Raw genomic sequence first — 23344 nt, 5'->3', positions numbered from 1 at the left:
TGTCGCAAGACAGAAAGGGGACACGTTTGTACAATTAGCTAGTAATTGGAAGATGAACCCACCAACTCTCCTCACTTATAGTGGTCATTTGGGCTATGGGAGGAATCGCAATTTTGATGTTAAACCTCCATTTTATGAAACCCCTAGTGTTATTATTAATTGGGTTAACTTTCGGACCATGTATATTTAACAAGTCTGTGATGTGTTAAGGAGATTTGAAAAACAAAATTAGTTAAAAGAAAAGGGGGGAATTGTAATAAAACATATATGGTATTTGTTATTCAAATCTCAAGGGGAAAAAGAAGTTGTAGTCAGGATGTTGTGGCCGAACAGTTTTGTAATTCTCTTATGTAAATAAGAAATAAGATATATGTATATAGTTTCTATTGTTAAAATCAGTTGTTAGAAGGGAGCTAAAATGGCCCCCATCTTCAAGCCACTACAAAAACACTTGTGCTGAGTCATCCCCCCTTCTGTGACGGAAACCTGAGACAAGCCCGCCGAAACCTGAGAAAAGCCCGCGAAAACCTGAGAAAAGCCCGGGAAAACTTGTTTACAACTTTGCAGACCCCTCAGGGTACGCCCATCATGAATATGGATGAAGCCTACACTATAAAGGGACTCGGTTCTGCCGGGTCAGGTGTGTGTCCTGGTAGAGCAGAGACTCCCGGCACACCCAGCGCTGTTTTGCTCACTCGCCGCTTGCTAATAAATTTATTATTGATCACTAAAAATTGAGAAGTGGTTATTTCCCACTAAATTACTTTTAATCTATAACAGCCCAGGAATGTAGTTTCTAAATCTATCTTGGCCTTGCTTATGTCCTTGAACACAGCTGCAGCCTGTTGTTACAGTGAGGCCCCTTGGTCTGGATCGCTCACAACATGTTCGTTGTTCTCCAGCGATTCCACAGCTCCCCACTACCCACCTCACTTCAGGGGGCTGCGCTTGCTCACACCCCCACCCTTCACCTTGTAGACATCAAAGTTGTCGATGATGGCATCAAAACCAGTGTAGAGATGACCTGGAAGGAGCAAGGGGGTATGTGGGGGCTGGGAGAGGGCACATCCCCCAGCCCCAGGGACAGCACTGCCAGGGTACGAGTCCCCCCTGAGCCCTGCTCTCACTTGCATGGGGGTGAAGTGCTAAGGCTTGGACAACAGGCCCAAGCCAGAGTTGACCTATAGATGAATCCTGTATATTTTATAACTGATAACCATTGTGCTAGTAGGTATTGTACTAAGTTATAACAACCCACTTATGCTGATGTAAAAAGTGCTAAAGCATTGAAATACTGAAGCCTGAACAACAGGCCCCAAGCCGAAGCTGCTAACTTAGCATGTAGTCATTAACAAAGTATGTAAGCTCACTAGGGAAAGATGCAGCTTATAATATAATCAGTAGTGAGGACGAAATGCTGAGAGAATGTATCCAACTTCCCTTGTTTAGCCTTGTTCAAGGCTGAGAACCCAAGTATTTGGTCTTGTTAGAAACTCTCTTGGTCTCCCCCCCCGAGCCCTGGCCAGGCTTTGGGTGGAATCCAACAGGAGAATGAAACCAGAAATTTTCCGCTCAAAACAAAGGTGCCAGGTATTCCGGCTTGCTGATCTCTAGTATATAAGGCTGGACCCGCTCACAGCGACTTTGGAAGCCTCACCTATGGATGGATGCATCGTGTAGGACTTCCCACTTGCCAGGACAGGCTCTCCAAATCCTCGCTGTAACCGGGGCTCCCCAACGTCTGCGGGTCTGGATGATGGTAATGTATGCAAGTGGTGATGGATCTTTCTTAATCACTATTCTCTCTCTCTCGTGTAGTAATGATTTGATGCATTACCCTGTATTTTCCTATTTGTTGCTTTAGGTGCATTATTCTGCCTGTTCTTACTGTATGTTTTCTGTATTACTCTGTTACATTATTTGGTTATCACTAGTAAAACACATCTACTCTTTTCACTCTGGTGTCCAAGTTTAACTGGTATCCTTAATCAGCAAAACAGGGGGTGCTCTCTGCCGAGAGGGCAGTAAAGTCCACAGTGTCACTGAAGTAGATGGTGATGCTGTCAAAAGGCTCAGCTCACACCATCTCCCCACGCTTCAGCTGCTCTGCCACGGAGCTGGCAAGGACAGGGAAGCGGTGTTGGGCTACCTTCCTCCCGAAACCCTGCCCCCCCTGTTTCCCCTGCCCCCTCTTGATCTACACCAGCACGGATAGCTGGCAAAGGACTCCATGCTTTCACAGAAGCGGGTGCATGCTGACCCCACGCCAACCCCTTGGCCCCACACACGCCCATCTCTACCCTTCTCACTGGGGCAGGATCTGGTAGAGGTTCTCCGCCTTGTGCTTCTCTTCCAGGTAGGCCTGCATCCACTCATCCACCAGCTTCTCCAGGTTGTTGGCGTACTGCTCCATGTGTGACAGCAGGTTGTGGTGTTCCTCTCATGGGAGACAGTCCTCCACAGACTTTCTCCACCATGAGTCCTTCCCATGGAATGCAGCCGTTCCCATGCTGCTCCAGTGTGGGTCACCCCCACATGTTGCAGTCCTCCCAGTGCTGAACTACAACAGCGGGGGCTTCTTCCCATAGAGTCTCAGTCTCCTTTGGGAGCAGCACCTGCTCCAGTGTGAGGTCCTCCACAGGCCTCAGACAGATCTCTGCTCCACCGTGGACCTCCATGGTGTCAGGGGTGTTGTAAAAGGATAAAAGACAAAAAAGTTTCTCATACGATCTGCAGCTCAGAATCTGAGTTTTGTAACCAGGGCCACACTGTAGAACCAAAGTATTAGTTGTTAGAACAATGGTAGAAACAAATTATTAACCTTGAAACAATCTGCTATTGTATATGCCTGACGAAAAGCAGAAGCCTAGGTAGGATTAATGGAAAGTAGAGACAATGAGCTGCGACAACCTGCCTATGTCTGCAAAATTATGAGGAAACTAGGTAAAAGGTAATTCCAGCAGGGGGAGATTGCGACCACCGACCCATGGACCACCAACTCTAATTACATCCCAAACTCAGAAGAAGGCAGAAAGGGCAAACTAGGCATGTGTGTTAATTTACATGCTAAGTGTAGAGATTATGACCAATCACTTAGTAGATATGTATCAGTGTATTGAATATGTATAGATTGTGTGTATAAATAATTGTAGTTTTTGGTACCACAGTGTGCTGTCATGGGACAGGCACCCGTGCATGAGCATCCACATAATAAATACAAATAGCTCAACTCTATGTGTTAATTGGCTCTTTGCACACCAGGTGAAGAATCCTGTTTTTGGGACAACAGGGGGGCAGCCTGATGTCTCACCACAGGATACAGGGGGGCTCTCTGCTCCAGCACTCCTCCCCCCCTTCCTCCTCCTTTGTTCCACTGACCTTGGTGTTCACATAGGTGTCCTTCTCTCAACTCCTCCTCACAACTCCAACTCCTCCTCCCAGGTTCCCCTTCTTAAATACATTATTGCAGAGGCACAGCTAATTGGCTTGGTCTTGGTGCAAAGACGAGTCCTACTTGGAGCCGGGGGAGCTTCGAGAAGCTTCTCACAGGGGGCCACTGCTGTAACCCCTTCCCCCACTGCTAAAAACCCCGCCACACAAACCCAGCACAGGGGTTTAGCAGCCCTGCAGCTGAGGTGCCCAGTTTCAGGAGCTGGGGGAAGGTGGTGGCTCCATCACTGTATTTCCAGCTTCTTTTTTAACCGAGTGCTCAGATTTCTGCTAGATTTTCCGTTTCCACCAATATCCAGCAGCTGGTGCTACTGGATAAAAATAGGATGGATGTTAACATGGGGTTTAAGTTTCCCTTGGAAAGGAGAATATAGCTTACTTTTGTTCCTGACTGAAATTCTCACCTCTCTGAGAAACCCTGATTCCTTTAAAGCTGTGAGCAGGAGGTGTTTTGTATCAGTCACACAGCCAGCAATAGGAGACAAATTTCATTTCACACTTTCAAAAACTTTCAATATAAGCTGCTACCATGGAAGGGAAATGGCACTACTGACACTCAGGCAGTCACCAAGCACCATGTTTCCATTCGGCAACACCTATATTGGACTTACAAAGGGCTGAGCAGAATATTTTGCCCTGAAAGGTTCATGTTTCTGCTCCATTGGCACACTCCCATGCTGCTGATGCAGGCACTTGCCAGGGGACATGCATGGGATGTGGGTTGACCTTGGGAATAACAGAGGGAACACAGTGGGAAGGGCAAGCAGGGACCATAACGTCAACCTAAGCCAGTGTGTGAGCCAGCACAGGCAGGACACAGGAACAACCATAAAACTATGGATGAAATGGAAAGAGTAAATTTATTTTCATTACCTTGTGACCCAGGGGATCTCCGCAGCAACACCTGGGCAGAGGCACGCAAGCGGGGACACAGGTACCACGGAGCTTGGTCCTTGCTAGTCAGGAAAAGGAGAAGAAAGAAAAGATCTCAAACCTGCTGCTTTCACCTGTATATATTCGGGATTTTCACAGGTGTACTTTTCCACTGTGCTTTGATCTTTCCTACAGCAGGGCAGGAATCTCAGGGATGTTTGATAAGGTGCCTCTGAGTTTCTCACAGGCCTGTGTTATCCAAGTGCAGATGTTCTACCCATCAAGCACACAGAGATAAACAATTAGTGTGATATATGTGTTTTTCAGCACCCCAGCTGCAAGTCACTTGAGCGTGTTTGCAATCCTCCTTGCCAATCTTCCATTGTATTCCCGCAGCCTGAATGTGGGGGGCACATGTGCGTGCAGGCAGTGCACAATGCACAGAGGTCTTGTGCTCTGATCCCTGCAGCATGCAAGGAAAAAAGATGTCATGGAGGGTCTGCAGCAAGGAGGGTCACAGAAATACCAGGCTCCTCCTGTTCCTCTGCCTGATGGAAACAAGGTGCAAGCCCTCTCAGCCAAAGGACTCATTCCAGGCATTTTTATCATTGCTGCCCCTTAACCCAAGGCATGAAGCCCAGGCTGGGCTTCCTTTCTCTTGCTGGCTCAGAGCTGCTCACTGTGGGACCAGCCCAAGAACACAGAAAGCAATGAAAAATAGCAGCCCTGGGGCAGCACCCAAAGCTCCCAGTACAGTACTGGGACCAGCTCTGGGCTCTGAGATACCCCAGCCTCTGCCACAGTCTCCATATGGAAGTGCTGTGTTGGCTGGTGCAGGCAGTGCCTAGTGGCAGGAGTGCTTGTTTGGCTGCATTTGATGAAGAGCCTGCTGTGCTTGCCTGGCTCCCTGCCTGCTCTCCCAGAGCTATCTTCCCCTCCTGATATTTGGCCAAGCAAGCCAGACTGCTGCAGAGCATGGTGCTGACGCTGTAACTCCGGCCAAACACCAGCTCCGGTGGCCACTCCCTGCATTGCTGGCAACACCACTGTGTTTTATTTCAGATGACTCATTAGCACTGGTCCATGGACTCTAGGTGACATCAGTGTCATTACGCACCCTGGCCTTGAACTGCAAAAAATGAAACTAAAGCAAGGATGGGGTTCTAGACCTTCCTGCCACCATATGGCTCCTGAGGAAAAAGGTTCAGTGGTTCCCTGGGGATGCTCAGAGGCTGCCATTCCTGGGCAGAGCAGAGCTGTGACTTGATCCTATTACAAGCATGCCGTCTCCTGTCCTGAGACATAGCCTGTAGATGAGCGACTCTCTGGCCGTCTCTCCTCCACGGGCAGAGACACAGCACTCAATTTTACATATCATCTGTCTGCACAAGCATCCTTTGCTTCCTGGGTGGGTTGCAAGTGCAGTGCTACTTGAACCCATTACCTCACTAGGCTCCTGTGCCCCTAAAACCCTTCATTGGGTTCAACAGTCTGGGCTCAGGGTCTGCTAGCATCTCCTGTGGATCCAGTGATCCCAACGGAACCCAGGGCACAGCCCTGATTCAGCAACCACCCAGCAGACAGAGCCCGCCCTGCAGCCCCCAGCTGAAGGAGCTGGGCTGTTTCATGACCCTGGCTCTGCACCTGTTTCCTGCAATTGTACAGTTCCCAGTTACGAAAGTAGCGGGGGGAGGGGAGACACGGGCTCCTCGCTCTTCCTACAAGGGAAGCTGCTCACTTCCGCTGCACCAGCAGCTTCAGTGTACACAGGTCGCACACGGGCACAGGGTGCTCACAACATCCATTTGTCTCCAAAAGTGTTTCAAGGGGGTTGATGCATCCTTGAAGAGGGGTGAGAGTAGAGCACTGCCCAGCAAACTTGCACCGTGACTCAACAAGCCCCTCTGCACAGTTGAAACCACAGGAAGGGAAGGCAGCGCCCACTCCCCTTCGTTAGGCTGCAACATTGAACATCCCCCAGCCTTCACTAGGTTCCTCCCACAATGCTCCCAGCCCTGGCACAGCCTCTAGCCTCCCCTGGCCAGCCCAGCCGTGCACCAAAACCACCATGGAAGGCCCAGTCACACAAAAGGCACGTTTTATTTAAACATCATTAATATTTATTTACACATCAATAAGGAAATGTCCTCACCAGTGTAGATCTGAAATAGGACAAGGAGAGATGCTCAACAAGTACCACTAAGCTGCACTCCAGGAAAGACACCACTTGCCAGCTCAAAGTGTTTCTGCACATGTGGCAACTGAGGCACGGACTCTCCATGGAATCCAGAAAGAAAGAGAGTTTATTGTTACAATGGTACATACTTATGCTCTCGGATGCTGTCAGTAAAGCTCTTGCTTCATCATTAGCAAATCAGCAATTAGACAGCTGTCAACCTTTTCTCCTATCAGCATAAGACCACTCTAACACGCGCTGTGCAGACCAATCTTCTCGTTCACGCGGCGGTAACTTCTCACAGTTCAGTACTTTTCCACAGTTCAGTGTTGCAGCTGTCCGCTGTTTTTCCCTGCCCCCCTGGCACAACTCAGCAGTTTCTTATCTTTCTTCCAAGGCCTGTTCTTCATCAAAGCCTAGCTGCTTCTCAGGGGCTGTACAAGGCTGACAGGCCGATGTCTCCCACATCTACCCTTTCTTTGTTTTGCAGCTGCACCTGCAAGACTTGTTTCAAGGCTTTATCAATTAAGGGTTAGGCAAACTTCAAAAACACAGCATATTTAAAACAGTTTCACAGAAGACTAGAAACAATACAGCAGTTAAAGTTGCTACTTAAAAAGAGTAGGCTAATTTCAGTACCCAAAATTAAGGGATATGACTAAATACTACAAAAATAAACAGTAAGGAAAATACGGAATAGCACACTTACTTAATGGGGTACTAATATTCAGATCCACAATTGCTGGGGAACCCTGGATGCAGCGAGAATTTAGAGTGCCCTTCCTCGCAAACCGGAAATCCTACGTGATGCGTCCATCCGTAGGTGAGGCATCCAACATCGCTGCAAGCAGGTCCAGCCTCTAAATCAACAGGCCAAAATAACTGGCACTTTTCTTTGAGCGGAAACATCTGATCTCATCCTCCTGTTGGGTTCCACCCAGAGCCTGGCCACCACTCAAGGGGGAAAACCAAGGGAGTTTCTAATAAGGTTAAACACTTCGGTTCTGAATTCTTAATATTGCTAAACAAAGAAAGTTGAATACACACATTCTTATAGCATTTCATCCTTATTAATAACTACATTTTGTCTAAGCTACATCCTTCACTAGTGACTAGCAAGCCTATATATTTCATTAAGGAGTTGCAATTACTGTCAGCATTTTCTCTTAAAAGAGTTGGCAACTGTAGTGTGATTAAGGACAGAGATAGTGTATTTTGTCCTATTGCAGTAGCAAGCATTACCCATACATTCTGCTTAAATGATCAGTCGAAGAGACCGCAAACTGTCGGTACAGGGGCACCCACAGCCGGCTCCTGAGTGTCCACCAAAAGCTGCCTCTCACGCCTCAGGTGTGGTCGCACACACCTTGCCGGTAACCACCGGGGACCGTGACCTGTGGAGACACAAGCATAACCTATTCCCCAGGTTATTAAAGGATATGGTCCTTCCCAGTTACCACTTTCCAGGTTTTTTGCTAACACTTGAGCCTTGCCCTGGACTTCTTGTTGATCTGGTATCTGCGACGAGAAGTGATGCAATATTGATGGCACCTGTGAGACAGGGGAAATGTTTAAAAAGTTCATGGCATATAATGCCTTATTTAGCCTTTTGTGAGGTGTAGATTGATACCCTCCATCTCCCCCTTTTTGTTGTTGCAATAGATGCTTTAGCGTGCCATGCATACGCTCCACAACAGCCTGTCCGGTCGGTGAGTGGGGAATGCCGGTCAGATGCTTGACTCCCCACTGTTGAAAGAAAGAAAAAAGAGAAACAGAAGCATAAGCAGGTCCATTGTCTGTCTTAATCTGTCGTGGCATGCCCAAGGAATCAAATGCAGCTAAAAAGTGTCTTCACACATCGTGTGCTTTTTCACCTGTATGGCAGGATGCAAACACTGCTCCAGAAAAGGTATCAACAGACACAGGTACATATTTTAATGTTCCAAAAGCAGCAAAGTGAGTGACGTCAGATTGCCATAATTCCGAGGATGTGATTCCACGAGGGTTGACACCACTAGCTGTTGAAGAGAGGGAGTCCTCTGGTATTCAGGGCAAGTGGCAATGATGTCTTTAGCCTGATCCTTGATAAAGAAAATTGGTTCTGTATTGCCCTGGCATTTTGGTGGAAAAAATGCATGTGAAAGCCGTGCTTGCTCAAAGACATTAGGTACCACCTGTGCCACCAGAGTCGACACGTCTGCTCGTCGATTGCCTTCAACCAAAGGTCCAAGTAGTGCAGTATGCACTTGAATATGTACAATAAAATAAGAAGTCTTGCAGTTATTTAATAATCATAAAAGGGTGTGCATTAATGTATATAGCAGTGGATTATTAACGTCCTTCAGACATGAATCCTCTATGCGCTGTACAAGATTGGCAACATAAGCAGAATCAGTAACAATGTTAATTGGGGTGTCCCAGCATTGAAATACACGGACTACTGCTGCTAGCTCAACGATCTGAGGCGATCCTGAGGATCAAGTAACATCTGATTGCCAAATCTGAGCATGTGGGTCTTGCCATAATATGACTGACTTTCCCGTTTTTCCAGATCCATCAGTAAACACAGTCAAGGCTTGCAACGGTACGTCGCTGCACTTTGGTATGGCATATAATAAAAAATTTTGCTGTAATAATTTATGTGACGGGCTGTGTACTAAAAGCTGTCCAGGGTAGTCACAGATCGCTGTCGGGAATTCTAAAGACATTTGTACTAGCCACTGTAACATGTGCATAGTAACCGGAACAATGATACACACAGGTTCCTGACCACCAAGTAATAGTAGGCGCTGCCTACCTTTCATGATCAGTTTGGCAAACATTTCTGGACGAGTAGTGACCATCTTGTGCATTTGGTGTGACAAAAAAATCCATTCAATAATAACAAGAGGGTCACTAAGTGTTTCATCCCACTGAAACAGCAGAGCATACGGCTGCCCTGAAGGATGAAATAATACCAGTTGATACGGATGGCCGGGCACACATCGCAATGCTTGTCTTTCTGAGATGGTGTTAGCTACACGGTGGAGATCTTGTTTCGCTTTCTCTGTAAGTACTCTGGGTGATCTCAGTGAAGGATCTCCTCACAAAATATCAAACAAGCTATGCAGATCATCATTAGTTAGGCCCAGCAACAGCTGTATCCAATTTATGGCTCCCAACAGTTTCTGTCAATCATTTAAAGTCTTAACATCAGTTTTAAGTTTAACCTGTTGCAGGACAATGGTCTGTACACAAATTCTCCACCCCAGGTACTGCCATGGTGATGATCTCTGTACCTTTTCAGGTGCTATTTGTAACCCCACTTGAGATACTGAGTCTTTGGTTAAAGCAAGAGCCTTTTCCATGATCTCCTGTGTTTCTGCTGCTATAAGGATGTCATCCATATAATGATATATAACAGTCTGGGGGACCTGCATTCCAACAGGGCTCAAAGCCTTTGCAACAAACCACTGACACATCGTGGGACTATTTTTCATGCCTTGTGGCAAAACAACCCAGTGGTACCATCTTGCAGGTTTACTAACATTAATACTGGGAACAGAGAAGGCAAATTTAGGTGCATCATCCGGATGCAAGGGAATGGTAAAAAAACAATCCTTTAGATCAATTATTACAAGATGCCAGTTTCGGGGAATCATTGTTGGGGAGGGCATTCCTGGCTGTAACGTACCCATATCCTCCGTGGCATCATTAATGTGTCGGAGATCATGTAAAAGTCACCATTTACCACTTTTCTTTAAAATAACAAACACCAGGGAGTTCTAAGGACTGGTGGTAGGTACGAGATGTCCTGCAATTAATTGTTCCTGAATTAAATCAGTAAGGTGGCACAACTGTTCCATTGGCAAGGGCCACTGACCCACCCACACAGGTGATTCTGTTTTCCAGGTTAGTTTCAGGGTGGGTTTAGGGGTGGGTTGTGCTGCAGTGGCAATTAAGACAAGTTTGATCCAATTTGAGTTCCCCATAGAGCCATACAGTCACGACCCCATAATGTAATAAGGGTTTCCAATATGAATGGACCAATATTTGCTACCCAGTTTTCTGGGCCCCTTACATGAATGAGATCTTTGCTTTGAAATGTTATAGCAATTCAAGACAACAATTAACACAGAATTACTGCCTCCCGCTAGAGGAGATATCTCACCTATGACACTTCAAACACTGAGCCCGAACAAACAGGCAGCACCAGTGACCCAGCGGGCGGGCACTAGGGCGCTCTGTCCTAAGGAATGTTCACTGGTCCTGCACTACCCCCCCACTGGTACAGAGTCTGCCCTGCGCTTCGTTCCTCTCCGGCCGCTTCCCTCGCGGGATAACGGAACTGCGGGTCAGAGAACTCCACACTCTGCAGCTGCAGCTGGGCTGCGCCTCACACCCGCAGAACAGTCACACACCCACACAAAGGGGCCCCTTACACTTATTACTCCCACAACATCAAATGACAAATACTACAAACATCAAAACACCATTAAGAATATATAAAGCCATTGCTAGTTGATTATGTGGTGTTGGCAGACAAGGGGCACTGCATCATAGTGTCAGCAGCTTCTGTAAAAACTGCCGCTTTTGGCGTTGGGGGTGGGTGGCCCCGCAGCGGGGGGCACTCGGGGAGGCCCCGGGCCGCTGCTGCCAACTCCGCGCTTGCAGGTGGGGGAGCGCGAATGCTGAGTACAGAGATCCACACACTCGGTTTCCCAGATAGAATACTGTGCTGGCATTAATATCGTGTTTAAAAGTGCCAGCCAATCCCACGGGACAAATTGATACCCATGAGCGATTGCCTCCAGTAGACCCGCTGTAAATGAGCTCCAAAGCCCGTCCTCATTAATGCTTTTCTGTAGTTCTTTAATAACAGAAAAATGCAGTCCTTCCCAACGTGGCTGACGTCCCGGCTCATAGATTACAGGAGCAACAATCTTTCTCACCATGTCCATATCCCCTTGTGCCAAGGCTTCTTGCCTCACTTTTACCCACGGATCATCCCCAGCTAAGGGAGGACACAGGCCAGGTTCTCTTTTAGGATTTATGGTGTCAGGGTCTAAAAGATTATCACAGTCTAGAGACCCAGCATATAAATCTTGCTCCCGGGGTTCAAAATATGTGTCCTTGCCCTCTGGGTTCTCATTCTCTGTGTTAACAGCCTGGCCACGTTCATTATTTTGTCTTTTTATTATCTCAAAAATAGTTCTCCATGCGTGCAAGAGTTCTGCCGCAACCTCATTCCCTCCGGTTGCACAGTCCCACAGTCTTACTCCTGCTTTATCCCCTATCAGAACAGTGAATATAGTAACCGCGGCTGCTACCCACTTTAAAATTCTCTTCAAGGCATGCAGATTAATATGCACCGTATATTTAGCTAACAGTCTTTCCATCAGTGCAAGCACTGACTTTTCTTCCGAGGGTATTGACCTACCCATCGCTTCCCCACAGCTCACCTTGCTCACCCTGCAACGGTGATTGATGCCGGCTCCTGCTTCCTCACAGCAGCTACTTAAGTTCTGTGGGGTTTGCCACCGGAGTGATCCAAGCTGGTCACACTTATCGCCACCTCACACGGGGCACCATTTGTGGTAACTGAGGCACGGACTCTCCATGGAATCCAGAAAGAAAGAGAGTTTATTGTTACAATGGTACATGCTTATGCTCTCGGATGCTGTCAGTAAAGCTCTTGCTTCATCATTAGCAAATCAGCAATTAGACAGCTGTCAACCTTTTCTCCTATCAGCATAAGACCACTCTAACACGCGCTGTGCAGACCAATCAACTTCTTGTTCACGCGCTGTTCACGCGGCGGTAACTTCTCACAGTTCAGTACTTTTCCACAGTTCAGTGTTGCAGCTGTCCGTTGTTTTTCCCTGCCCCCTTGGCACAACTCAGCAGTTTCTTACCTTTCTCCCAAGGCCTGTTTTTCATCAAAGCCTAGCTATTTCTCAGAGATTGTGTAAGGCTCACGGGCCAATGTCTCCCACATGCACAGACCTGGGGTGCAACCAGAGCCGGCTGACTGCCTCACCAGCCAGCACAGCAAAGCTTGGGCACACGAGGACAGAGCTTTGAAACCAGCCTGCAGCCAGGAAAGCCTTCAGAAGAGCAAACAGCTCTGCTGTTCTCTGCTCCACACCCCCTCAGCAGTTCGGTTCAAGGCATGCCTTCTCCCTGAGGCATGGACCAGAAGCCCTGCTCCCAGGGCTGTGGAAGATGAAAGGCTCAGCTCCTACAAAGGGAAACAGCACACGTGGCTCAGGAGGGACTCCACAGCACTTTCTCTAGCCAGACCAGATGCTGTACTTGTGGCTCAACACCTAGCAGGAACAGGGGAAACACAGGGTCTGTCGCAATGGCAGGACTGCTCCCTGGTAGGGCACTGAAGGTCAGCTCACCATCTCACACCCAGAAATCAAGCAACACTGCAGGATTAAAGGGAAGGGACAAGGGACAGATGCTTGCAGCTACCAGACACAGTAAGTGCAGGACCCAGCCCGCTCACCTCCACTCGGGCAGGGAAGAAGCAGGGCAGCAGCATTCATCACCACCTGCCTCCAGTCAGACCAAGTACAGGCACCTCTGGCTCAACCACCTTCACCCTCTATATGCCACAGCCTGTCCCCACAAGCCACTGGACACACCCCGGGCTGCAGGCCACGTCAGCAGCCATAGCAAAGTTCTCACAATTTCCTACTTCATCTCAGATAGGGTCCTGCTATGAACATACAAGGCAGAGCATAAAATCAGGTCATCCCTAAAACAATTCCTCCCTGGTAAACCCTCTGAGCTGCCAGCAATCAGAAGTATTTAAAAGCATCTGCTTTGATAGATTATCTGTTAACACAGCTCCACTTATCCCTGCCCAGCAGGGTACCCAGTGTCACCCCAACAGGCAGAAGGGGGTGGCAGTCACATCTCATCGGCATGGTGCTGCTGGATGACAACGCTGGCAGCGTGTTCCACCCACTCCTGCTTCTTGGTTTTCCATGCTGCCAGCACTGCTGCATGCAAAGGGTCATTCTGGGAGAACTGCTCCTGAGGCTGGGGAGGGCCCAGCTTGGAGCCTGCTACTGCTGGAGGGTTGGAGGATGAGTTGCTGTTGAAAGCAGATCTGGGATTGGGCTTTGGTGGACTCTGCCCCTCTTCCCATGATTGATTGAGGCTGCCCAACAGCAAGGGGTCCTCAGGCTCTGGGCTGAGCCTCTCCAGCACAGCTTCCTCCTGCATATCAGGTGCTGACAGTCTAACCTGATTTGGGAACTCATGGATCTCCCATGACAGCACTGCAAGACAGGTAGAGCCAGCCTTGTCATTCCCACCTTGAGCGGGACATACCAGCCTCTCACGGTCCTGCTCTGAGCATGGGCCACCACAGAGCCCACAAGAGGGGAAAAACTTCAACTAGGGCTGCCTCCTCCCAGGGAGGTGGGGAGAGGATGCTGCACAGCCACAAGCACAGCTTGTGCTCCAAGAGAGACTGGATACATCCAGTTCTAGTACTGTCCTTGGCCTAAGGCCCTGCCCCCAGGTGGGTCTCTGTAACAGGACTGAGGGCAGCTGGGGTGAGACAGCAAAGCCAAACCAAGTGGTCAACCCAGGCAAGGGGCTGCTGGGTTGGAGGTGCCCCAGAGTTCAGGCTGTCTCTGAGGAAGGTGCTCTGCCCAGGAGAGCAGCACTTCACCTGGAACCACACCTCAGCCCCTGGGCACTCACCTCTGAGCTAGGGCTCTCTGCTCCCAAACAGTAGAGACTGGGGGGGGGGGGGGGGGGGGCAGAATGAGGCAGAAGGACAGAACCAGGACCTGGAAACAGAAAGAAGATCAGCAAAGCCCTCAACAAAGGACACAGATAGGCATCGCTGGCTACAATAAACAGCTCTCTCCCAGATTTATGGGGACAGCAGAGACCCCTTCACAGACACTGGGGCTGAAGCCACTCACCATGATGCAGGTGATTGCTGTGGTAGACTGTCTCACGAAGGCATGCAGTTTCCACAGCTGCTCAAGCAGTGACCTGCAGGAGAGCAGGCAACGCAGGTTAACACAGTGGCTAAACCAAGAGCTGCACTCCCCTCCGGTCCCTTTACAGTCAGGGACAGACCACAATCCCAAGAAGAGGAACAACCTTCCTCACCACATCTCCTGCCATGTCCAACAACAAGAACTCACATGTTCTTCTTCTGCAGCAGCTGCACCTTCTTCTGCAGCTCGTGGTTCTGAGCCATGCAGGCTGCCACCCTTCCTGGAAAAGATGAACAGCACAGGGAAAAAACAGAGAGATTTTGTTAGTCAACAGCAGGGACTTTACCAGAGTCTCTCCCTCAGGGTATCAGCCACCAACTCCGGGTGGCTGGGGCAGCTACAAGTGGTCCTAGGGTCTACCTGGCACCAGCTGGAGCAAAGCCCAGAGAATGACATCTCACACCAGGTTTGGGGAGGTATAAGCCCTGCCCAGTCCCACAGAGAATCACCAGATTAACCCCTAAGGATCCTCACTCCTAGCGGCACACCAGCCCTGCAGATCAGCAGCACCAGGCTGTATTACAAACTAACCTAACCTGGAGAACACACTGGACCTGGCAGGCCAGCACCCAGCTCAAACGGAGCAAGCTCTGGGCCATCTCCAAGCCTAAGAGAGCAGGGCAGGATATGCCCTGAGCTTCTGAGCCTCTTGAGACCACAGGGGTCAGCCTCACTTTCTGCCCAGGATGGCAAGACCCCAGCAGCGGCACAGTATGGCTGCTGCGTGCCCATACCTGTTTTCCAGTTCATCCACGTAGATCATCTTCCTGTAATGACTATCCTGGGCTGACTGCTTGTTCCAGATCATCCCACACACTTTCTTCAGAAGCTGCTCTTCAGCCTGCAAGGGCCATTTCTCATTAGCAGCCACCCCAGGGCATTGGTAATCCAGCCCTCACAAATCCTTCATACATCTTTGCGCTCAGCCCTGCTTAGAAAGGCAGCAATCCGTGTGCTTTTGTCCTCTGTCCCTCCCACACCGCTGAATGAAATGCATGAGCTGCAAGGCAAACTCTGGCCTGCTGATGAGGCCAGCAGTTTCCCCAGTGTAGCAGAAGAGTGAGGCACACCTAAGGGAGATGAAAAGCACACAGCTTACAACATGAAGCAAGCAGGAAGAAAAAGGCACTTGTGGTGTGTCTCCTGCAAGCAGTCATGAGTGGGGAGACTGACAGCAGCCAGGTCTTGCTGATCTTCATATCTACCTGACTAGCAAAGCAGAGGCTGCTGTGCACATGGACACCCCCCCCCAGGCCTTGAAGGGAAGAGGAAGATACCAAGCCCTGCTGCATGCTGCCTTGAACACAGCACCTGGGTGCTAATGGTCTCACCAAGGCACCATCCTGCATTTTCAACCCCTATTCTGGCTGAAGGGTTTGAGTGGTCCAAGTCTGGGAGTAACAGGCTGTAGCAAGGACTCACTTTGGTCAGCGGCAGACAGGTTGATAATGAAACACCTTCTTTCTCCAGGAGCTGCCTCTCCTCCTCTGTCAGGACCAGCTCTGAGAAGTCAGACTAGAAAATAGCAAAACCATGCCTGCTGAGAATGCAAAGGGAGTCCACCCCAGGGCAGAGACGGCATGTAGAAAGTCTACAGAACCAGGATCAGCTCTCCCAAAGCAGCATCACGCTTTCCTCTGAGATATCGCTCACAGAAGCCAAGCCAGGAGAGAAGGGGAAATGTGAGCAGAAGCAAAGGCTGGGGCCCACACGCTTCCTAAGGCATAGCAGTCAGTACCTGCACAGTGGCTCTGGGCACAAGCTGGTGTCCAGTGTCCACAGCAACAGCAATGGGGAAACCGGAGCTCTGTTCCAGCACCTCATTTGTGCCTTCCAAACCCCTCCATGTCTCTGGGGAAGGAAAGGAGAGTCAAGCTCTGGGCCTCAGTGAGGCAGCATTCAACCAGCCAGCTTTGAGTAGCAGGAAACCACAATTTTATGGCAGCAAAAAGCCACCAAACTTGGCTTTCTCCATTGCTGCTTGGCACCTCCCCAAAAACCTCTACGTGGGACTGCTTTTCTGCCTGTAGCCAGGACAGAAAGAGCCCACACACATCACTTACCAAGGTCAATGGAAACATCTTCTTCTGCCATTTCAGACCTCACACTTTTGAGCACAGGCCAATCCCAATGGAGAGAATAGTTGTGATCAAACTGCACAATATCTGAGCTCTGAGGGCTGCCAGCAAAGTCACTGCCAGGGCTATGGGACAGATTCTGATCCTCAGAAATACTGCTGTCACTGTCAGCAGGTGAATAACCCTGCAGCGTGCCTGGTTCATCTCCAAAGGGGCTCATCAGGAAGCTGATGAAGTCATCCATCTCCTTGTTCAGGAGCTGCAAAGAAAAAGTTTTTAATAAGCAGGAAGCCAAACCTCCCCACAACCCAGCAGCAATTCCTCCTGAAGAACTCACCTCAGGCTCTGCCAGACCCCAGTCTTCCAGCAGATTGTTCTCCTCCCCTGATATTTCAGGGCAAGGAGGACCATTCTTCAAGAAGTCAAGCAGGTCCTCATCTGCCAGGGCAGCCAATTCCTCTGGGCATGACATCTGAGCAAGACACCCAAAGTGAGCACAGGCCCCAGGGGAGACACCAGCACTCCTTTGGGATGTCATTCAGCCCCTACTGACAAAGTCTCCCCATACAATAGCAACAGCTGCCAGGGTCCTGCAGCAACAACCAGGCCATGAGTACTGTCCCAACTGTTAGCAGCACCAGTGGCCCCACCAGACTACTGGGACCCAGCCACAGGAGCCAGGCTCCACTCAGAATGCAAAAGCTGCAGGAAGGAGAGTGAACGCAGAAGGGCCCCAGACGTTTTGCCATGGAGGGTATACGAGATCCTACCATTCCACTGAAGCCTGAAGATGCCATACCCCTGGCATGCTGCCAGCTGGGACAGCCTCCCCATTAGCACGGCCCACCAAAAAAAAAAAAAAAAAAGGTGGCCAGGACAGATTCCAGTCACAGTGCTGCTGTGCCAGCTGCCTAGGAGCAGGAATTTGGTGTGCAGGGCTGCCCTGTCAGATGGCATAGAGAACAGAGACTAGCCAGCAGGAAGCAGAGCAACGAGAGGAAGGGGAGGTGGGCATAGTCCAGGCAATGCTGGGGCCCGTTGTTTCCACAGACACGAGGACTTTCTATCTAGGAAGTGTGCACTGGGCAGGCAGCAAGGAGTGGAAGAGAACAAGAGGAGACAACAGCTTGTGAGGTAGAAGAAAGGAAGGGTCACAGGAATGTGGCAGGGCAGGAACCATTCCCCCACCTAGACACTCACCCAAAGGAAGCCAAAAGACCTCTCATAGCCCCAGCTGTGAGACTGGTCCACAGACAAGCATGGCGTGCTGCTGCCTGGGACACTGCCACAGCCTGCAGCCAGTGAGTCCCTACCAGGCAGCACAACCCGAGGCCTAACAGCACAACCCAACGCGGGAAGAGGACCAAGGCCTCAGGCACCCCACCAGCGGGCTATCAGTGGCAGGCCACACCACGGCTACGAGCTCTCCTAGCCGCCAACCCCCGCGCTCATGCGCCCCACAAGGCCCCCCAGCCCGGATGGGGGAGGAGAGGGGAGAGTGAGGTGAGGGGGGATAGAGAGCCGAACCCTCACCTCAGCGCGACACCACTCGGCTGCGTCACTCCCAATGCACCACCAGCGACGTCATCCGCCTCCCAGCAGACCGTGCGCGCTCGGCAACCCTGCCCCTCCCAGGGGTGATGCAGCGGCGCCGGCGCTTATTGGCCCACGGCACGTAGGTGGTGGGAGCGTGCGGCGGCCGTTGGGGGGGTATGTCCGGAGGTGCCCAGGCCCTGGTTGCGTGGTGGCCCGGCCTGTGCTGGGTGGGGGCTCGGGGGCATGAGCAGCAGACGGAGCACTGCCTCGGGGTGAGGGTACAGGGCCGTGCCGCTTGGGCGCCAGGCAGCGCACAGCCCTAGGCGTGGGGCTAGGATACGGGGGGACCAGGCAGAGTGTAGCCCCAAGATGCTGTGCCGAACCGTGCTGCCTGGGGGCGCGCGGTATCCCGACGCACGCGCGGTGGGGGGTGGGAAGCGGGCAGTGCCGCCCCACTCTGCACCGCCTCTGCGGAGTTGCTGCGCCGCTCCTGCCCGCGCACAGGTATGGGGATGGGGGGACACGGGGTCCCCATAACCGGCAGCACCCTGGCTCCTGGGGGCTGCTGGAATCGGATGTCCTGGGGGGAATCCCCTGCTTGCAGGAAGGAGCAGCGCCTCGGTTACTGGGGTCGAGCCCTCTCTGCTCCTACTTGTGCGCTTCCCCAGGAAGGAGAGGTGGTTGTCCCAGGGGCTTCCGAGGGGATGGTCACGCCTTAGCCTGGGTTTGGGGCGTGCCCTATTGCCCCCCTGGGGCTGGCGGCACCCTCCTGCCGGGCACCAGCACCCGCTGGTGCTGGTGACCCTGGGTGGTGTGGGCAGGCACGGCCAGGATGGGTCTGGACTTGACTCTGTTAATCCCGGCCCTGTCCTTGCCCTGCCTCAAAATAGCTGTTACAGGTCTTGACCTGAAGTCAGCGTTCACCAGGCCCTGGTTGCCATTCTGCCTTGGGGTCCCCTGGGACTGAGTGTGAGAGGCCTGGGTGTGGCCACAGGCCCTCAAACCAGGGGGATGAGTTTTGGCACTGGTTAGTTATGGTGGTGAAGCTTTCCCACTGCCCTTCCTTCCTGTACGTGGGGGGAAGTGAGTGGGAAGGGTGTCTCTGGCCTGCAGTGTGGTTTTGAGTGGGGATGCGGGAGGACGTGCTTCTCACAGCTGCGATGCAGCCAGGGGAGATAACCCGATGATCATCCTGGCACAGAAGTCTGGTTGTGGCCCTCCTGGGACGGGGTGCAGGGGTAGGATGCATGAGGCCGAGGTGGGTGCTGTGGAGCAGGATTAATCCCCAATGGGGAAAAGCATGGGTCCCCACCATGCCCTGGCTAGAGCAGCTAACCAGGCAAGGGAAACCCTACCATATATATCCTCTGCTTTTTCCCTGCCTAGCCTTGCTCTATGATGGCTCCTGCCTGCACCATTATAAGCTCCCTGGCCCTTTGAATCCGCTAACAGGATGTCTACATGCTTTTGCCATGACTTCATTACTGGCTGTTAGACCCATATTTGGTAGCAATAATTTTTTACTCCCTTTCCCTGTGCCTTGCTGCTGAGAAGGGGAGGGGATATATTTTTTTTTGGATCTTTTGCTTTGCTGGAGCCTACAGGTTGTCCAGTAAAGGGTCCAAGCTCCCTCCCTCCCTGCAGACTATGGGGTGAAACCCCTCAAGTGCTAAATAAGCAGCTGCTGCCACACAACATACGTGATGGTGTGAGGTGAGCACCAGCTGAGTGCGCGGCTTGCTAGCTGAATGGCAGCAGTGGGAGCTTGGTGCATCCTGAAGTAGCACATCCTGGCAGATTTGGGGAAGGGGAGCAGGAAGGCTGGGGAACAGGGACCTGTGGGGTGCCCTCCTTTTCACTGGCTGAGTGTGCCATCCTCCTGCCCTTGTTTACCCCTGTGCCAACCTCAGTGGTGGGCAACCTGAGGGTGCTGCTGTTTGTGCCCCCTCCCTTTGGAGGGCAGGGGATGTCTGGCAGGAGAGGACAGGCCTGGGAATGCATGGGAAATACCAGCGGTTAATGGCCAGAGCTGCTTCACCCCAGTGTGGGTGAGCTTGTGGGCTGCCTGCAGCTGTGGCTGTGATCCCCCAGCCCTGCTGTCCATCCCCTGCCCATTTCTCATGCCAAGCAGGGCTGTCCTCCCTGTGGGGGCAACAGGATGCTCCTGCCCAAGCCCTGGGTCATAGCCGAGTGGTTGCAGAGGTGCCATGGGGCTAGGCTCACCAGCCACTTATGTTCCCCAGGAGCAAGTTCAGCCCTGGCTGGAAGAAACCATCTCACTGTCCAATGTGGCCATGCAGCTGGGAAAGAGGAAGTGGGCTGAATTGGCTCAGCAGCGTGCAGCATTGTCATCAGCCAGGACTGCTGGCTCAGCCTTCCCATCAGCACGAGACTGAGCCACTCGTGCTCCCAGTGCCTGCCGTGGCTGTGTATACTGGTCCCATACTGGAGGACCTGTCCAGAGCTGGGTCTGGCTTCTTACTGGATTAATTTTTGACCCATTCCTTCTGCTGTTGTGCAAACTCTGGTTTGCAGGCAGAGCTGCTGATGCGGAAGTCCCGGACACAACTTAGACGATCAATGTGATCAAGTTGATGCCACTTTATTAAAGGCTACACAGCAATTTATACACTATCACAAAGCACACGCGCCGCTATCTTATTGCTAATAGGCTAAAGCTACTTGTCCACACGCCCTTTTGCCCTCTATGATTGGTCCCGGTGTGGTGTCCACGTGCTGCTCTCCCACTAGGTAGGCATCCTGTTTTCAACAGTCCAACTTCTTTATCTTTTGCCCAGGAATGTAGTTTCTAAATCTATCTCGGCCTTGTTTATGTCCTTGAACACAGCTGCAGCCTGTTGTTACAGTGAGGCCACTCGGTCTGGATCGCTCATAACATGTTCGTTGTTTTCCAGAAATTCCACACAGACCCGCTGCTGGCAGGTGTCGCGGTGGCCTAGGACCTGCCTGGCTGTGTTGGCAGTTGTGCTGGCTGGGCAGGAAGCCCCCCGTGCCTGTGGAAAGCCCCAGCAGTGGGGTGGTTTGCAGCTGATAAAGCTTCCTGCAGCCAGCTCCCAGTGCTGCTTCACCCCTGTAGGGAACTGAAGGAAGAAATGCCTCAAACATTCATCGACACAGAAAACCTCAAGGACAAGCTGTGGCCTTTGGATTAGTCTAAGGAATGTCACCCAAGGAAGTGGGAGTGTATGGAAGGTTGCACCTCTGCTCCCTTGCAGTTGCATTGACAAACTCCCTTGATAAGCCTCAAAGGGGGGGCAGACATGGATTGAGCGGGGAAACCAAAGGTTTATCATATCACTGGCTCCATCATGTAGCCATTTGTGACTATTGTGCAAGCCAGACACCATGCTTGCCTTGCCTAATGACTTGCTAATGACTAATGGCTCCTTCGCCTTTGCAGTGGTAACAAGAACTGATAAGAGGTGATCATTTCTGGGATGACTGATAAGATCTCTGGGAACAGAGGAAAAACCAAAGCTGGGCAACACCACCTACTCAACTGGAACCCATGCTCCACCTTTTTCCTGGTCTCTCATGGAAATGAATTTGTGGAATACCTGCTCCTCCTCGTCTAGTATGCTAACCAGCTGATAAGATGAACTTAAAAGGGCAACAGAAACTTTGCTGCATGTGCACCCACCACCCAGGATTACTGGACCTGAGACAACGCTGGATCCGGGGGTGGTGATCCAAATTTCTTTGACTCTCTTTCTCTCCTTTCTTTTTCTTTTCTTTCCTTTCTTTTCTTTCTTATAGATTTATAAGAGACCACATTGCTTATTATCCTTTTCCAAGTTTAAGTTGTTTCTACCGCAAGTAAAACGTTCTAACATGTAATTTCACCTTAATTTAACCTGAGGGGATCACAGAACCATTGCGATTCTCTGGGCTTCCAGTATGGGTCGTGACAACCCCCAGCCTGGGGGTGGTCCAGAGTGAGGCCTTTCCCAAATGAAATTTGGCATTGCTGTAAAAAAAACCCCAAACACCCCAAATCCAAGCAAACAAAAAAACCCAAACAAAAAACCCAAGTCTCATCCAGAGTCTCACTTAGAAGGGGCATGTTAAAAATGGCAAAATTGTTGTGTTTGAAAATTTGTGGCTTGTTCTGGAAACTTGCTATGAGTGCACCAGCAGGCTGCTTTGATGCTATTGAACTTTTGTTGGGTTTATTTGTTTTGTTTTGTTTTTTTTTAAGATATAAAATCTCTGTAACTGTTCTTGCAGTGCTAAACTCAGCTGATACAAATATAGCAGTTATGTTATGGAAAATTTGCTCTTGGTGGTCCTGGCAACGATGCAGTGGTTCCTCAGGCTGGTGCGGCACTGGCTCTCTGTGGCTGTCCCTGCTTGTGCTGGCCCTGCCTTTAAGCAGAGCCCCAAGCCAGGAGACCTCCATCACCACAGTGGTTTTGCTCGCCTAGTGCGGGGTGAGATGGAGGATGGAGGCAGCTGGGATAGCTCCTCTTCCCCCCACCCATTTTGAGATCAGCTCAGGAGCATGTTCGTGGCTCAAAGGATTGCACGCAGCTTGCCATAAAACGCAGAAGTGCTTTAATCTGGCTGTCAGCTGGCTGGCTCGCTGCTCTGGTGCCTTATCTGCCTTTGCATACTGACAACCGATTGCGAACATGTTTACTTGCTCTGGAGGCAAGCCAGTGCAGAAATTTGGTGTGTGTTCAAGACTTGGTTTGTTTGGTTTTTTTCTTTCCAGAGGAACAGCTTGAATTTTGCTTTCCTTTTCCTTTATTTTTCTGGTTTGCAGCACCAGGCTCCCACGCTGTTCTGTCCCTTATGTCTAGTCCGGCTTTTCCTTCCCCACATGGTACCCAGAGGGGAGAGGTCTGCAGGAGCAGAGCCCTGCGTTGGTGCCCTCTCGCAGGCATGCCCACCGGCATGGCCTGGTTCCTCTCTGCCATCTGGCATTCTCCCCTCCTCTTCCTTAGTGGTCTCTGACCTTGTCCTGGTTGGTGGCATGTTCTCCTTTTCCTGCAGAGGGACAGAGAGCAGCTTTATGCTTAACTTGAGAATATTTTTACATATAGAGAAGATGTTGAGTACTGGCCTGGTGACCGCAGCAGCCTGCACTGCGTATGAAATATTCAAAAAGCCCTTTCTGTGGCAGGGTGTTCCTTGTCCCTTTGGTTCTGCAGCTTTGCTGGTGCTTTTGGGTGGACAGTAATGGCACATGCAGACTC

General features: G+C 50.8%; 1 protein-coding gene and 2 long non-coding RNA genes across 3 annotated transcripts; 1 reads left to right on the top strand and 2 right to left on the bottom strand.

Moving 5' to 3' along the window:
* Positions 1-2300: 2300 nt before the first annotated feature.
* LOC141917823 (uncharacterized) lies at positions 2301-7673 on the bottom strand. Its single transcript, XR_012621475.1, has 3 exons — positions 6476-7673; positions 4324-4406; positions 2301-2768 (listed from the first exon to the last, which is right to left on the bottom strand). It is a non-coding gene; the product is annotated as an uncharacterized LOC141917823 (long non-coding RNA).
* Positions 7674-12103: 4430 nt separating this feature from the next.
* On the bottom strand, positions 12104-18210 carry LOC141917591 (cyclic AMP-responsive element-binding protein 3-like protein 4). Its single transcript, XM_074810932.1, has 11 exons — positions 18123-18210; positions 16927-17061; positions 16575-16848; positions 16250-16362; positions 15934-16026; positions 15246-15352; positions 14659-14727; positions 14431-14503; positions 14204-14292; positions 13976-14099; positions 12104-13891 (listed from the first exon to the last, which is right to left on the bottom strand). Exons 2-11 carry the CDS (start codon positions 17059-17061, stop codon positions 13400-13402), a joined length of 1569 nt encoding a protein of 522 aa, XP_074667033.1. The 5' UTR covers positions 18123-18210; the 3' UTR covers positions 12104-13399.
* Positions 18211-18325: 115 nt separating this feature from the next.
* Positions 18326-22418, top strand: LOC141917825 (uncharacterized). Its single transcript, XR_012621478.1, has 2 exons — positions 18326-18629; positions 21041-22418. It is a non-coding gene; the product is annotated as an uncharacterized LOC141917825 (long non-coding RNA).
* Positions 22419-23344: the final 926 nt, after the last annotated feature.

Source organism: Strix aluco, chromosome W, assembly GCF_031877795.1.
Source record: "Strix aluco isolate bStrAlu1 chromosome W, bStrAlu1.hap1, whole genome shotgun sequence".
Lineage (NCBI taxonomy): Eukaryota > Metazoa > Chordata > Aves > Strigiformes > Strigidae > Strix > Strix aluco.
This window is presented reverse-complemented; position numbering and strand designations above follow the sequence as displayed.

Bases quoted from the DNA above. Each gene is read 5' to 3' on its own strand.
- LOC141917591 (XM_074810932.1), bottom strand. From the start codon at position 17,061: ATGTCATGCCCAGAGGAATTGGCTGCCCTGGCAGATGAGGACCTGCTT. The intron at 16,027-16,249 runs GTACTGACTGCT...GCTATTTTCTAG, and splicing joins TGCCCAGAGCCACTGTGCAG to TCTGACTTCTCAGAGCTGGT. The intron at 14,100-14,203 runs GTGAGTGCCCAG...CCTCCAACCCAG, and splicing joins CAGAGAGCCCTAGCTCAGAG to CAGCCCCTTGCCTGGGTTGA.